Source organism: Rhinoraja longicauda, chromosome 1 (assembly GCF_053455715.1).
Source record: "Rhinoraja longicauda isolate Sanriku21f chromosome 1, sRhiLon1.1, whole genome shotgun sequence".
Classification (NCBI taxonomy): Eukaryota; Metazoa; Chordata; class Chondrichthyes; order Rajiformes; family Arhynchobatidae; genus Rhinoraja; species Rhinoraja longicauda.
The window spans coordinates 48,986,646-49,003,098 of record NC_135953.1 but is presented as its reverse complement, the minus strand read 5'-3'; the positions used below and the strand labels follow the sequence as shown (position 1 = coordinate 49,003,098).

Here is a 16,453-nt window from a genome sequence, read left to right as displayed (position 1 = left end):
AACACTGTTGTGGAGAAAATAAAAGAAAAAAAACTGAATAAAATAATTAAGCTATTCAAATGTTCCACCCTGTCAGTCATAATTTTCACAAATTAATTATTCATTCGATTGCTATGTTTTGTGATAGGGGAATGCAGGTGAGGGGCAGTTGGGTGGAGAATGTGACAGAGGTTAGAGGTGAAAAGGAGACCAAAGGGTATCAAGCAAAAGAAAAGAAGAAGTGTGAAATGTGAAGTTACAGGGAGGGATAAGAGTGGAAGTGGACAGGGGAGGGGAAAGGGGGGGATGAAGGGAAGTATTTGACATGGGGATGGAGATGACTATATGGAGGAGGGGGGAAAGGAGCAGGGTGGTTGTGGGATGAAGATGGCAGAAGAAATGTGTGTGCACAGAGTACGGAGAAAAGGAGGGGGGGGAGTAGTGCTTGAAGTTGGAGAATCCAATGTTCATATTATTTGGTCGTAAGCTACTGAAGCAGAATTTGAGGTGCTGTTCCTCAGGTTTTCACTGAACACATAAGCTGAATCCGCCAGGGCCTGCTGGATCTCCCAGTTAGCCTGAGTTCGGTGGTGGGAAAGATGCTGGAGTCAATTATTAAGGAGGTAATAAAGGTGCATTTGGATAGCAGTAAAAGGATAAGTCCAAGTCAGCATGGATTTATGAAAGGGAAATCATGCTTGACTAATCTTCTGCAAATGTTTTGAGGATGTGACAAGTAAAATGGATGAAGGGGAGCCAGTGGATGTAGTGTATCTAGACTTTCAGAAAGCCTTTGATAAGGTCCGGCATGGGAGATTGGTGACTAAAATTAGAGCACATGGTATTGGGGGTAGTGTGTTGACATGGATAGAAAATTGGTTGGCAGACAGGAAGCAAAGAGTAGGAGTAAACGGGTCCTTTTCAGAATGGCAGGCAGTGGCGAGTGGAGTGCCGCAAGGCTCGGTGTTGGGGCCGTAACTGTTTACCATATATATTAATGATTTGGAAGAGGGAATTAGAAGCAACACTAGCAAGTTTGCGGATGACACAAAGCTGGGTGGCAGTGTAAACTGTGAAGAGGATGTTAGGAGGTTGCAGGGTGAGCTGGACAGGTTGAGTGAGTGGGCAGATGCGTGGCAGATGCAGTATAATATAGATAAATGTGAGGTTATCCACTTTGGCGGCAAAAACAAGGAGGCAGATTATTAGCTCAATGGAGTTAGGTTAGGTAAGGGGGAGGTGCAGTGAGACCTGGGTGTCCTTGTACACCAGTCAATGAAAGTTGGCGTGCAGGTACAGCAGGCAGTGAAGAAAGCTAATGGAATGTTGGCCTTCATAACGAGAGGATTTCAGTATAGGAGTAAAGAGGTTCTTCTGCAGTTGTATAGGGCCCTGGTAAAACCACATCTGGAGTATTATGTGCAGTTTTGGTCTCCTAATTTGAGGAAGGTCATCCTTGTAATTGAGGCAGTGCAGCGTAGGTTCACGAGATTGATCCCTGGAATGGCGGGACTGACAAATGAGGAAAGATTGAAAAGACTGGGCTTGTATTCACTGGAGTTTAGAAGGATGAGAGGGGATCTTATAGAAACATATAAAATTATAAAAGGACTGGACAAGCTAGATGCAGGAAAAATGTTCCCAATGTTGGGCGAGTCCAGAACCAGGGGCCACAGTTTTAGAATAAAGGGGAGGCCATTTAAAACTGAAGTGTGAAAAAACTTTTTCACCCAGAGAGTTGTGAATTTGTGAAATTCTCTGCCACAGAAGGCAGTGGAGGCCAAATCACTGGATGGATTTAAGAGAGAGTTGGATAGAGCTCTAGGGGCTAGTGGAATCAAGGGATATAGGGAGAAGGCAGGCACGTGTTATTGATTGGGGACAATCAGCCATGATCACAATGAACGGCGGTGCTGGCTCGAAGGGCCGAATGGCCTCCTCCTGCACCTATTTTCTATGTTTCTATGTTTGATCTGTATCCACCTATCACTCGCTAGGCTTTGCCCTGCCCCCCTTTCTTTCTTTTCCCACTTTCTCCCCCCTTGGCCATCAGTCTGAAGAAGGATCCCGACCCGAAATGTTGGCTGTCCATTCCCTCAATGATGCTGCCTGATCCGCTGAGTTCCTCCAGCACTTTCTGTTTAAGTTAGACCATTGCTTCTGATAGAATCCTTCATGTTAAAAGCCTTCGACAATTGTGTTACTTGATTTATGGGGCTCTATGTTTAAATAACAGATGACTAATGGTACCTTAATCCCTTAGTCCCCATCTCCTACTTAATGGAATACCCACAACAGACTGCTGAAGTCAGTTACAACACAATGTCTGGCTGTGCCGTTGTATTATCCAGCCAGAGATCTGCGTTTTTTTTCAAAGACTTGCCAAATCATCCGTGTCCTTTGATGAGTTGATGTGAGTTGCATGCTTATGTTCTGAAGTCAAACACTGAGCAGAGTCAAACTCTCATCAATCGTTGCCAAATACAAGAATATAGTTTAGAATTTAAATGTCTTTCCAGATAGTCTGGGCAATGTATATGATATGACTGCAGAATCTTTTGCTGCAGATAGACAGTGGTTTAGTGTAAGTAGTGACCGGTAGACAAAGTGGAACATTGCTGTTAGCATTTCAATAACTTAATTTATTTTCTTTGGGTTTTTCAATTTTCTTTTCTCCTCCACATCGTTGCCAGTGCCACGTGTAATTTATATTAGGAAACACAATCTTGGTTGCAACTTTCACTCTTTTTGCACCCAGGGCCTCAAGTAACATTTAATAAAATGTAATTAAGAGATAGTGGAACAGAAGTATGTATTTCAATTTGCTTCTCTCAGAGGAATACACGACCCTGCTCTTGACAATGTAAAATAAAAATTATTTTGACGCCAGTGTGTTTTGGTACAGGATTTCTGTCGCATTCTGGAAGAAATGTTCTTACTTGCACTGACGCCAAAAATTCTGATTATTAAATCTTCTGCTGTGGCAGAAGTAGTTCAACTCCCACTTTAAAGAAAGGAAGAGAGACGTTGGAGGTTTTTATATGAACAGGGAAGGCTGCCTGGGATGATGAATCCTCTGGTTCCTGTCACTGGTGTTGACTGGGATTGCTATTTCTGATACTTATGCATGTTTAGTGTGACTCTAACTCCACCCATCCCCCTCTCAAACAAGTAAGCGCCATTTTTTGCAATCTGTGCATTGCTCACTACTGCCAGGGTGCGCATTTCTTCAGAAGACTATTGAAGGGAATAACTTACGATTACAAGGATTAATTTTGAAGCAATCCTTGATAATTTAAAAAAGATTTTGATGCTAAATTCCAGGATGAAATGAGGGGCGATATGGGCGGCACTGTGGTACAGTTGGTTGTGCTGCTGCCTCACAGCGCCAGAAACCCGAGATCTATTCTGACCTTGTGGAGTTTGTATGTTCTCCCTGTGACCATGTGGATTACCTTTGGGTACTCCGGCTTCATCCCACATCCCAAAGACATGCGGGTTTGTAGGTTAATGAACCTCCATAAATTGACCCAGTGTGTAGGGAGTGGATGAGAACTAGTTTGAACGGTTGATCGATTGTCGGCATGGACTTGGTGGGCCGAAGGGTCTGTTTCCATGCTTTGTCTTTAAACTAAAGTAGGCAATTGGAAACTTGATAAAGGATGGGATTCTAAGGTTATCATAAAGGAACAAAACGTAGGGAGGCAATTTCAGAGCATAGGGCCTTGGATACAGAAGACATGTTTAGTTTATTGTCACGTGTACCTAGGTATGCCACCACTGGTTGGGAAATTAAGTTTAGGTTTGATCAAGTGGGTGTCCAGAGCACTAGTGATATTTTGGAGGATTTTTCAACTGGGTGATTAGAATTTGGAAGGAGCGAAGCCACAGAGGGAATTGAAAATGTGGATTTAATATCTATTTTGTTATTTAATCGTAGGTTCTCAAGCATTCGGATTCGAATTGTTGATGATTGCGGTTGTGCGCATTTGGGATGACCTCCAGTTAGATAAAAGAGTAGCCAGCCAGAAATGTGCAGGGAATCATCAAGTCTTGGGGTAATAAAGGCAAGGGTGTGTGTTCCAGTCAGATGTTGTGAGAGTGGGCCAGAATACACAGTTCATGCCCTTGATGCCTTTGTCAGAGACCTAATAGGGTAATAATTGCTGATGAAATCCATGAAGACCCTTGGAATGCACCCATTTCTGGGAATTATTTTAGGAAAGGGATCAGCAGCATCCTGCCTGTGGACGTCTCCAGCGGACCCCCTCCTCTTGGAACCCCCCGGTTGGCCATCTACCCTCACTAGAACTTTTTATCTCCAACTCAATAGTCAATAGTCGTTAACTGCCGGCGTGCCATTAACCGCCTCAAATTCTCCACTCCCCTGACTCACTCTAACCTCTCCCCTCCTGAACGTGCAGCCCTCCACTCACTCTGCAACAACCCTGACTTAATCATCAAACCCGCTGACAAGGGAGGTGCTGTGGTAGGCTGGCGTGCTGACCTCTACCGGACCGAGGCCAGACGACAACTCTCAGACACCTCCTCCTACTTATAATAATAATAATAATAATAAGCATTTATTTTATATAGCGCCTTTCCAGAAGCTCAAAGCGCTTTACATAAACAATCATAACATAAAAACAAACAGACAAACTATCCTAACGGAGAAGCGGCGAATAAACAACGCCAGCGTCCTCTCACGTCAGGGTCCGGCAGTAGACAACAAAAAGCACAGGACACACAGATACAATTTTTTACACAAACAGTCATCACAGTGATTGCTCTAGGCACACCCTCACTGTGATGGAAGGCAAAGTCTTATCTCTTCCTCATTTCTTCTCCCGTGGTGCCACGAGGAGATCGAGGCTCCCAACTTTTTGAAGCCTTGGACCATGACTCCACCGATGAGCACCAGACCTTAATCATCAACACCATCACTGATCTCACCATTTCCGGCGCTCTGCCCTCTAATGCCTCCAACCTTATCGTTCCCCAGCCCCGCACGGCCCGATTTTACCTCCTACCTAAAATCCATAAACAGAACTGTCCCGGCAGACCCATTGCTTCTGCCTGTTCATGTCCCACCAAACTTATTTCCACCTACCTTGACTCCATCTTATCCCCCCTGGTCAAATCCCTCCCCACCTACGTCCAAGACACCTTACATGCTCTCCGTCTCCTCGATAACTTCTGGTTTCCAGGCCCCCACCCCTCATCTTTACCATGGATGTCCAGTCACTCCACACTCCCATCCCCCACAAGGATGGTCTTGAAGCCCGCCGTTTCTTCCTCGACCGTAGAACCAGCCAATCCCCATCTACTAACACTCTCCTCCGCCTAGCAGAGCTGGTTCTTACCCTTAACAACTTCTCCTTTGACTCCTCCCACTTCCTCCAAACCAGAGGGGTTTGGAAAAGTTCCTCCACATGGGCCCTAGCTATGTCTGCCTCTTTGTCGGGTACGTCGAACAATCCCTGTTCCGGACGTACACTGGCCCCATCCCCAAACTCTACCTCCGCTACATCGACGACTGCATTGGTGCTACCTCTTGTACCCATGCAGAACTCACTGACTTCATACACTTCACTACCAATTTCCATCCTGCTCTTAAATATACTTGTACTATCTCTGACATCCCCCTACCATTTCTGGACCTCACCATCTCCATCACAGGAGATAGACTAGTGACTGACATCTACTATAAACCCACTGCCTCGCACAGCTATCTGGACTACACTTCTTCCCACCCTGTCTCCTGCAAAAAGTCTATCCCCTACTCCCAATTCCTCCGTCTAAGCTGTATCTGCGCCCGGGATGAGGTGTTTCACACCAGGGCATCAGAGATGTCCTCATTCTTCAGGAAACGGGGCTTCCCCTCGTCCATTATAGATGAGGCTCTCACTAGGGCCTCTTCTATATCCCACAGCTCTGCTCTTGCTCCCCCTCCCCCCATTCGTAACAAGGACAGAATCCCCCTCGTTCTCACCTTCCACCCCATCAGCCAGCGTATCCAACAAATCATCCTCCAACATTTCCGTCACCTCCAATGGGACCCCACTACTGGCCACATCTTCCCATCCCCTCCCCTTTCTGCGTTCTGCAGAGACCGTTCCCTCCGTAACTCCCTGGTCCACTCGTCCCTTCCTACCCAAACCACCCCATCCCCGGGCACTTTCCCCTGCAACCGCAGGAGTTGCAACACCTGTCCCTTTACCTCCCCCCTCAACTCCATCCAAGGACCCAAACAGTCTTTCCAGGTGAGACAGAGGTTCACCTGCACCTCCTCCAACCTCACCTATTGTATCCGCTGCTCCAGATGTCAACTTCTTTACATCGACGAAACCAAAAGCAGGCTCGGCGATCATTTCGCTCAACACCTTCGCTCAGTCCACCTTAACCAACCTGATCTCCCGGTGGCTGAGCACTTCAACTCCCCCTCCCACTCCCAGTCTAACCTTACTATCATGGGCCTTCTCCAGTGCCATAGTGAGGCCCACCGGAAATTGGAGGAACAGCACCTCATATTTCGATTGGGCAGCTTGCAGCCCAGCGGTATGAACATTGACTTCTCCAACTTTAGATAGTTCCTCTGTCCCTCTCTTCCCCTCCCTCTTCCCAGTTCTCCCTCTATCTTCCTGTCTCCACCTATATCCTTCCTTTGTCCCGCCCCCCCTGACATCAGTCTGAAGAAGGGTCTCGACCCGAAACGTCACCCATTCCTTCTCTCCTGAGATGCTGCCTGACCTGCTGATTTACTCCAGCATTTTGTGAATAAATACCTTCGATTTGTACCAGCATCTGCAGTTATTTTCCTACACTGCCTGTGGTCGGGTGTTCCGATCCATTGCATTTGCAATGGCCCAATTTTTGCATCAAATTTCATTCTCAATAATTGTTGTGCTGGATTAATACAGTACCTGTAAGCAGGAAAGGATTCAATTTTCATCATACATGGAGTTAATTTAAACCCCAAAACTAGAAAACTAGGATCAGCTGGGCAGTTAAAATTTCAACAATTTTAAATTAAAAGAAAATCACAAACTTGACCCAGATTCTCCACTTTGCATTTTAATACCAACAACAGCCATAAACAGAGGTGGTCAGTCATATTTCAAGGAATATTGAAGTTAGTTAGCCTCTTAATTATTGCAGTGAGATGTAGGCATTTCATTTTTGTGGCTTTAACCCTGCCTTGGCTGTGTTTCCCGTACTCTCAACTCTCATTTGCAATGTCTCAGCCGCATCTACTCCAAAGATAGAAACATAGAAACATGGAAAATAAGTGCAGGAGGAGGCCATTAGGCCCTTCGAGCCAGCATTGCCATTCACTGTGATCATGACTGATCATCCACAATCAGAAACCTGTGTCTGCCCTCTCCCCATATCCCTTGATTCCACTAGCCCCGAGAGTTCTATCTAACTCTCCTTTAAATTGATCCAGTGAATTGGCCTCCAGTGCCTTCTGTGGCAGAGAATTCCACAACTTCACAAGTTTCTGGGTGAAAAAGTTTCTTCTCACCTCAGTTTTAAATGGCCTCCCCTTTATTCTTAGACTGTGGCCCCTGGTTCTGGACTCCCCCAACATTGGGAACATTTTTCCTGCATCTAGCTTGTCCAGTCCTTTTATAATTTTATACGTTGCTATAAGATTCACTCTCTTCCTTCTAAACTCCAGTGAATATAAGCCCAGTCTTTCCAATCTTTCCTCATATGACAGTCCCGCCATCCCAGGGATTAACCTCGTGAACCTACGCTGCATTGCCTCAATAGCAAGGACATCCTTCCTCAAATTAGGAGACCAGAACTGCACACAATACTCCAGATGTGGTCTCACCAGGGCCCTATACAACTGCAGAAGGACCTCTTTGCTCCTATACTCAAATCCTCTCGTTATGAAGGCCAACATGCTATTAGCTTTCTTTACTGCCTGCTGTACCTGCACGCTTCCAGTGACTGGTGTACAAGGTCACCCAGGTCTCGTTGCACTTCCCTTTTACCTAATCTGACAGCATTGAAATAATAATCTGCCTCTTTGTTTTTGCCGTCAAAGTGGATAACCTCACATTTATCTATATTATTATACTGCAACCGCCATGCATCTGCCCACTCACTCAACCTTTCCAAGTCACCCTGCAACCTCCTAGCATCCTCTTCACAGTTCACACTGCCACCCAGCTTTGTGTCATCTACAAACTTGCGAGTGTTACTTCTAATTCCGTCATCCAAATCATTAATATATATGGTAAACAGTTGCGGCCCCAGCTCTGAGGATTGCGGCACTCCACTCTCCACTGCCTGCCATTCTGAAAAGGACCTCTTTATTCCTACTCTTTGCTTCCTGTCTGCCAACCAATTCTCTATCCAAAATACCCTACCCCTAACACCATGTGCTCTAATTTTGCTCACCAATCTCTCGTGTGGGACCTTATCAAAGGCTTTCTGAAAGTCTAGGTACACTCATCCACTGGCTCCCCTTCATCCATTTTACTTGTCACATCCTCAAAAAATTCCAGAAGATTAGTCAAGCAGGATTTCCCCTTCATAAATCCATGCTGACTTGGACCAATCCTTTTACTGCTATTCAAATGCGCCGTTATTACCTTTTTAATAATTGACTCCAGCAAATTTTCCCACCACCGAACTCAGGCTAACTGGTCTGTAATTCCCTGTTTTCTCTCTCTCGCTCCTTTCTTGAAAAGTGGGATTACATTAGCTACCCTCCAATCCACAGGAACTATTGAACTTTGGAAAATGATCACCAGTGCGCCCATGATTTCCAGAGCCATCTCCTTGAGTACCCTGGATGCAGACCATCAGGCCCTGGGGATTTATCAGCCTTCAGTCCCATCAGTCTACCCAATACTATTTCTCACCTAATGCAACTTGTTTTCAGTTCCTCTGTCTCCCTAGATCCTCTGTCCTCTAGTACATCTGGGAGATTGTTTGCGGCTTCCTTAGTGAAGACAGATCCGAAGTCCCTGTTCAACTTTTCTGCCATTTCCTTGTTACACATAATAATTTGAGGCTTTCCATTCTAGGACATTCAAGATGTCCTCTTTCTTTAGTAAACATTGTACCCTCCCAACAGGCTGCCATAGATGAATCACTTATGTGCGACTCCTCTGTGTCCTATAGTTCCACTCTCCCTCCCCCTCCCCCCAGATGGAATAAGGATAGAGTTCCCCAGGTCCATACCTTTCACCCTACCAACCTCTACATCCAAACATCATTCTCCTACATTTCCACCACCTTCAACGTGATCTCATCACCAGTCACATCTTCCCACCTCTACTCCGTTCCACCCTCTGTCAGGTGCACTCCCTTTGTAACTCCTTGGTTCCCACCCAAACCACTCCCTCCTCAGGTTAATTCCCCAGCAACCGCAGGAGATGTAACATCTGTCATAGAGTCATACAGCATGGAAACAGGTCCTTCGACCCAACTTGCCTACACCGGCCAACATGTCCCGGCTACACTAGTCCCACCTGCCTGCATTTGGTCCATATCCCTATAAACCTGTCCTACCCATGTACCTGTCTAATTGTTTCTTAAACGTTGCAATAGTCCCTGCCTCAAGTACCCCTCCTGGCAGCTCCTTGCATACACCCACCACCCTTTGTGTGAAAACGTTACCCCACAGATTCCTATTAAATCTTTTCCGCTTCGCCTTAAACCAATGTATTCCGATCCACGATTCACCTACATTGGGCAAAAGACTCTGCATCTACTTGATTTATTCCACTCATGATTTTGTACACCTCTATAAGGTCACCCATCCGTGTGCGCTCCAAGGAATGGAGTCTCAGCCTATCGACCTCTCCCTATAGCTCACACCCTCAAGTCCTGGCAACATCCTAGTAAATATTCTTTGTACCCTTTCCAGCTTGCAGCCTCACCAATATAAGTGTAACATGACCTTCTATACTCAATACTCTGACTGATGAAGGCCAATGTGCCAAAAGCCTTTTTGTCGTGATACCTCCTCCATCACGATCTTCCAGGAACCCTGCAGTTCTTCCAAGTGAGACAGAGGTTCAAATGCATCTCCTCCAACTCATCTACTACATCCAATGTTCCCAAAGTGGCCTCCTTTACATTGACAAGATCAGGAGACTGACTGTTTCGTAGAACACTTACTTTCTGTCTGGCAAGGCCTGCTGGATCTTCCAGTTTAGTTTAGTTTAGAAATACAGCGCGGAAACAGGCCTTTCGGCCCACCGAGTCCGCGCCGTCCAGCGATCCCTGCGTATTAACACTATCCTACACACACTTGAGATAATTTTTACATTTACCAAGCCGATTTACCTACATACCTGTACATCTTTGGAGTGTGGGAGGAAACCCACATGGTCTCGGGGCTAACCATCTTAACACCCCTCCCAATTTTCATACTCTCCTTTCTGTCCTGGGTTTCCTTCAATGCCAGAGTGAGGCCGCACTCAAACTGTAGGAATGGCATCTCGTATGCTGTTTGGGTAACGCATCCTAACATAGAAACATAGAAAAATAGGTGCAGGAGTAGGCAATTTGGCCCTTTGAGCCAGCACCGCCATTCAATAGGATCATCTAAAATCAGTACCCCGTTCCAGCTTTTTCCCCATATTCCTTGATTCCTTTAGCCCTAAGAGCTAAATATAACTCTTGAAAACATCCAGTGAATTGGCCTCCACTGTCTTCTGTGGCAGAAAATTCCGCAGATTCACAACTCTCTGGCTGAAGAAATCTTTCCTCATCTCAGTCCTAAATGGCCTACTCCTTATTCTGGTACCCAGACCCCTGGTTCTGGACTCCCCCAACATCGGGAACATTTTTCCTGCATCTCGCCTGTCCAATCTGTTAAGAATTTTATATGTTTCTATAAGATCTCCTCTCATCCTTCTAAATTCCAGTGAATACAAGCCCAGGCGTCCCATTCTTTCATCATATGTCAGTCCCGCCATCCCGGGAATTAACCTGGTGAACCTATGCTGCACTCCCTCAATAGCAATAATGTCCTTCCTCAAATTTGGAGACTAAAATTGCACACACTGCTAACACTATGAATATTGAATTCTCCATATTTAGGTAACTAACCCAAAGTGCACCTACCCTCCTTTCCCTCCCCCTTTTTCACACCATTGACCCCCCTTTCTTCCCTGTGTGACACCTGGACAAGGATGTTGCCAGGACTAGAGGGTGTGAGCTATAGGGAGAGGTTGAGTAGGCTGGGTCTCTATTCCACGGAGCGCAGGAGGATGAGGGGAGATCTTACGGAGGTGTACAAAATCATGAGAGGAATAGATTGGGTAGATGCACAGTCTTTTGCCCAGAGTAGGGAAATCGAGGCCCAGAGGACATGGGTTCAAGGTGAAGGGGAAAATATTTCATAGGAATCCGAGGGGTAACTTCTTCACACAAAGGGTGGTAGGTGTGTGGAACAAGCTACCAGAGGAGGTAGTTGAGGGTGGGACTATCCTATCGTTTAAGAAACAATTAGACAGGTACATGGATAGGACAGGTTTGGAGGGATATGGACCAAGCGCAGGCAAGTGGGACGGGTGTAGCTGAGACATTGATGGCGAGTTGGGCCGAAGGGCCTGTTTCCACACTGTATCACTCTATGACTCGTGTCCATTTCTCCTCTCTCCCTCCCATCCACTGATATTCCTTACTCTGACTTTCGCTTCTTCTATGTTTATCGCACACCTTTTCTCTTTTGTCCAACCATCTGTCTATCAAAGAAATCGCTCACCTGTATCCACCTGTCACTTGCCAGACTTTGTCCTACCCCCACTTCTCTTCCAGTTTTCTCCCCCCCTCCCCCCACCACAATCAGTCTGAAGAAGGGTCCTAACCCAAAATGTCCCCAATCCATGTTCTCCAGAGCTGCTCCTGACCTACTGAGTTACTCTAGCACACCGTCTTTTTTTGTAGCCCAGCGACTGCAGATCCTTGCGTTAAAGATGGTTGTGTTCCTGTTGCTCTGAATGCCTGGCAGTTCAAGGGAAGCAAGAATAATTTTGGCAATGATTCTTGTAGACCTGGAGTAGCAGCAGTTGTTCTGACCAGCAGCCTCCTTTCTTATAGAACCACAAATGCTGGTTTATACAAGGACACAAAGTGCTGGAGTAACTCAGCAGGTCAGGCATCATCTCTGGAGAACATGGATAGGTGATGTTTTGGGCCGGGACCCTTCTGACCAACAGTCTCCTTCCCTGCCTGCCATTGAGCCCTACCTGTAAATCCTAACAATCAGATCCCATGTAATTGGAGCCCTCGGGATCAGGTTCTCAAACTCTCACTAACACCAATACAGGCTTCCTCCCTCCACCTGCATTTGCCACCTCTTCCAGAATCATCTCATCCAAAAGGGTACCTTGCCTTTCAATCATATTGGCTTTCAGTTGGTGAATTTGTTGCGAAAAAAATCACAACAAATCTAAAATTGAAGGGAATTTGAACTAATCAGTATTATGACGAATGTACCAGTCGGAATGTACTATCAGATATTTATAGTGCTTTAGATTAACAATCATTGAGACTATTTGGAAATCATTCTGACTGCTGGTGAACACATTAGGCAGCTGAACAGAGTTTTTGACTTGGGTGACGGAAGTGTTCAAAATAATTGAGTCATGCTTGTTGGAGAGGAACTGCGGAAATTGCAGCTGGCAAACCAGTTTCCCTGGATCTTCCCTGGGAAAGAACAATGGACAATGGAGGACTCGGCGTGGGCGGATGGCCGTGAGGGAGGGGGATACCTGTAACTTTGTAAGTGCCCTTTATGTGGTGACTATTTGCATACCTTGGATATGCAAGCAAAGAATTTCACTGTGACTTGTCACATGTGACAATAACGTATTAATTCATCCATTCATTCATTCCCTCCATTCTGTTTGTTTGGATGCGGAGATTATTCTTCACTGACCTGCAGTCTGGAGTGGGCAGCAGGGACTGGACTGCAACTGGCCTGTGTGCAAGTTATATCTTAAAAATCCATGACAACCAGCATCGTGGGGCAGGCCCAACTTGCTCACACCGACCAACATGTCCCATTAACACTACTCACTTTCCTGTGTTTTGCCCATATCCCTGCCTCAACGACCTCCTCCGGCTGCTTGTTCCAGGCACCCACCACCCTTTGTGTGAAAAGGTTATCCCTCAGATTCCTAGAAAATCTTATCTTCTTCACCTTATACCTATGCCCTCTGGTTCTTGATTCCCCCCATTCTGGGCAAGAGATTCTGTGCCTCCACCCGATCTACTGCTCTCATGATTTTATACACCTCCATAAGATCACCCATCATCCTCCTGCGCTCCAGGGAATAGAGACCGAGCCTGCTCAACCTCTCCCTATAGCTCAGACCCTCAAGTCCTGGCAACATCCATGTTAATCTTCTCTGCACCCTTTCCAACTTAACAAAATGTTTCCTATAACATAGTGCCCACAATTGAACACAATACTCTAAATGCAGCCTCACCAACATCTTATATAACTGCAACATGACCTCCCAACCTCTATACTCAATAGAAACAAAATGTTGGAGTAACTCAGCGGGACAGGCAGCATCTCAGGAGAGAAGAAATGGATTTCTGAAAAAGGTTATCGACCCGAAATATCTCTCCAGAGATGCTGCCTGTCCTGCTGAGTTACTCCAGCATTTTGTGTCTATGGTTTAAACCAGCATCTGCAGTTTCTTCCTACTCTATAATCAATACTCTGACTAATGAAGGTCAACGTGCCAAAAGCCTTTTTGACCACCCCATCTACCTGTGATGCCACCTTCAAGGAACTATGTATCTGCACTCCTAGATCCCTTTGCTGTACATTTCCGCCCTGCGATGTGTAGTTTCTGCCCATGTTAGACTTTCCAAAATCCATCACCTCCCATTTCTTTGTATTAAATTGTATCAGCCATTCCTCAGCCTACCTGGCCAACTGATCAAGATTCTGCTACAATTATTGACAGCCATCTTCACTTCTGCAATACCACCCACTTTTATATCATCTTCAAACTTGCTAATCTTGCCGTGTATGTTCTCATTCCACATCATTGATATAGATGACAACCCAGCATCGAACCCTGAGCCACCACTAGTCACAGGCCTCCAGTCCAAGAAGCGACCTTCCACAGTCACCCTCTGCTTCCTTCCATAAAGCCAATTTTCTATCCATTCAGCTCCGCAATCTAACTTTGCAGAGCAGCCTACTGAGTGGAACCTTGTTGAATGCCACTTTCAGGGAGTTATGGACTTGGACCCCAAGATCCCTCTGCATATCAATGCTGTTGAGTGTCATGCAATTAACTCTGTACTTTCCCCTTACATTTGACTTCCCAAAGTGACCTTACACTTGCTCGTAATACACTTCATCTACTGTTTCCCTGCCCATTTCTGTAGCTGATCTATATCCTGCTGTATACTTTAACAGCCTCCCTCATAGTCCGCAACCCCAGCAATCTTGATGTGCAAATACGGGATGCGATTGGCATGACTTAGCCCATAGTCTCTAGTGAAGGCAAAGTGGTGTTTACATTTCAATCAACTTCTTGATATTTTTAAGTGTCATTTAATAACTGGTTTTACAAAGTGGATGGATATTTGTTTGTCATGCGACCTCTCTGAAGATCTTGCATTTTTTGTTCCTCTAGGCTCTCCTTTTTCTCTGGCCATGCATCCTTCTCCATGTACTGCATGATGTTCGTCGCAGTGAGTATTTTGCTGTTTTTCTTGGCGTGGCTGCCGTTGTGCTCTGCACTGCACAGTGAAGATATATGAAGCTATTTGCTTCATCAGCAATGCCCTTCAGATTTATGACTGAGAGTTGAGGCGATGATTAACTTGTAGATTGATTCAGTTTCATGCAGCTGCATGTATCTGCTGGGGAGGGTTTTGTTTGGGGCTGTAATAGAACATTAAATTGAAGAGAGGGAGGAAACAAGAATTGCTGAGAGTGGAATCTGTCTAATCAAATAAGGTCTGTCTGATAGATTGAGCTGCAGGTCTACTCTTTTGGATGTATTTTCATAATCTTTGATATTTTTAACTTGCCTAAGGTTTGAATTGCACATTGTAGGCTTAAGGAAACTTTTTCCAAAATCCACAAACTTTGCAGGAAGAGGTGGACAACCCTCGTTGGGCAAGAGTGGAATTTTAAACATTTGAATTCACCACAAGATATGTGGCCTCCATATTGAGAGAATTTTCTGCCCTTCATTTCTTGAACTTTGATTTAATTTCTGGTCAAACCATTAACATTTAAATTGATTTCTTGGCCTTTTTTCATTCTAATGTTTGCAAGTTTTCAGTGGCATCTTAATCTTTTTGCATTATATTCAAACACCAAGTGCTAATAACAGTTTCACAGTGTTGTTATTGGATTTGTAAAAGTATGTTTTCTCTACCACAAATGAAAGTGAAAGGAAGTTAATAACTCCACTGAGAATGGCACTAAAATTGATATTGCTTAATATTGTTACATCGGAACAACTGTAATAAAACCATAATTGAGAAAAGATGCATGTGCAATATTCGTGTTAATCTATGTTTATTCAATATCGTGTTATAATGTAAACATTTGAGTTGTTGATCTTTATAATCAATGAAATGGGTGAAAAGTCACTTTCCGACATACTGAGCTCCAGTTAAAATGGAAGGAGTGGCAAAACAAATAGTTATTGAAAGTGTTTCGCATGTGGAAAGCATGAGAGGGAATGAAATCCTATTTTCTAATTCTCTTTTGACTTATTTGCAGTGGATTGCAAAGAGTCTACATTTCACAGGAGTGGGGACTTGAAGAGAGAAATAAGGGTTTAATGGCACCCAACCACCTTATAAGATTATGTAAAATAAATAATCTGATGTTCACTATGTAAAGCAGTGCTGATAAAATAAACTAGAAAATATGCAATATCGAGCGTTTGTAGCTTAGAGCTGAAAGGGGGAAGGCCAACCCCACCAGTGCTTTTCTTGTGTTGGAGACAAAGTTGGCTGCTATGGAACAATTTCCCAAGTATGGCAGCAGATGGGGGGGAGGGGGGGGGGGTGTATTTTAGTTTTCAAAAGAGTATTTTAGCATTACAAAAATTGAGTGGTTGGCAGAAAGACGAACCTGAATTTGCAGGCATCAGATTTAGTATTGGCAAGATAAATGGTCAATTCTGTTGGAACGGGCAAGACATGAAGAAATAATGTGAAAGTTACCGCTCTTCATAAGTTTATCTCTGCAATGATTGCCGGATTGCTCATCAGCACATTGAGTTCTGATAACCATTTAACATGTCAGTTTGCCTCCTGCTCAAACCCTGCAATAAAATTGCATCCGCAGCCACAGTTTCACAGTTCCTGTTCTTGTGGGCTACTCAACCTTGGGCTATCTGTCCTGGACCCCAGTTCAGATTTGGTCCAGTTCTGGGTCTGTGGATGTCCATCTTCAACAGTCGCAAGACTCCTTTGAAAAACACTAACAATGTAATCCATGCTTCTGACA

The 16,453-nt window shown here is 44.9% G+C and overlaps 1 protein-coding gene across 3 annotated transcripts in view; it reads left to right on the top strand.

Annotated features, from left to right (window-relative positions):
* Positions 1-16,453, top strand: part of plpp1a (phospholipid phosphatase 1a) — a 106,124-nt gene that overhangs the window by 58,807 nt on the left and 30,864 nt on the right. For all 3 annotated transcript variants that reach the window (XM_078396911.1, XM_078396921.1, XM_078396928.1), the window contains exon 4: positions 14,616-14,673. In XM_078396911.1, the coding sequence (XP_078253037.1) occupies positions 14,616-14,673 (58 nt within the window). The remainder of the gene's footprint in view (positions 1-14,615; positions 14,674-16,453) is intronic.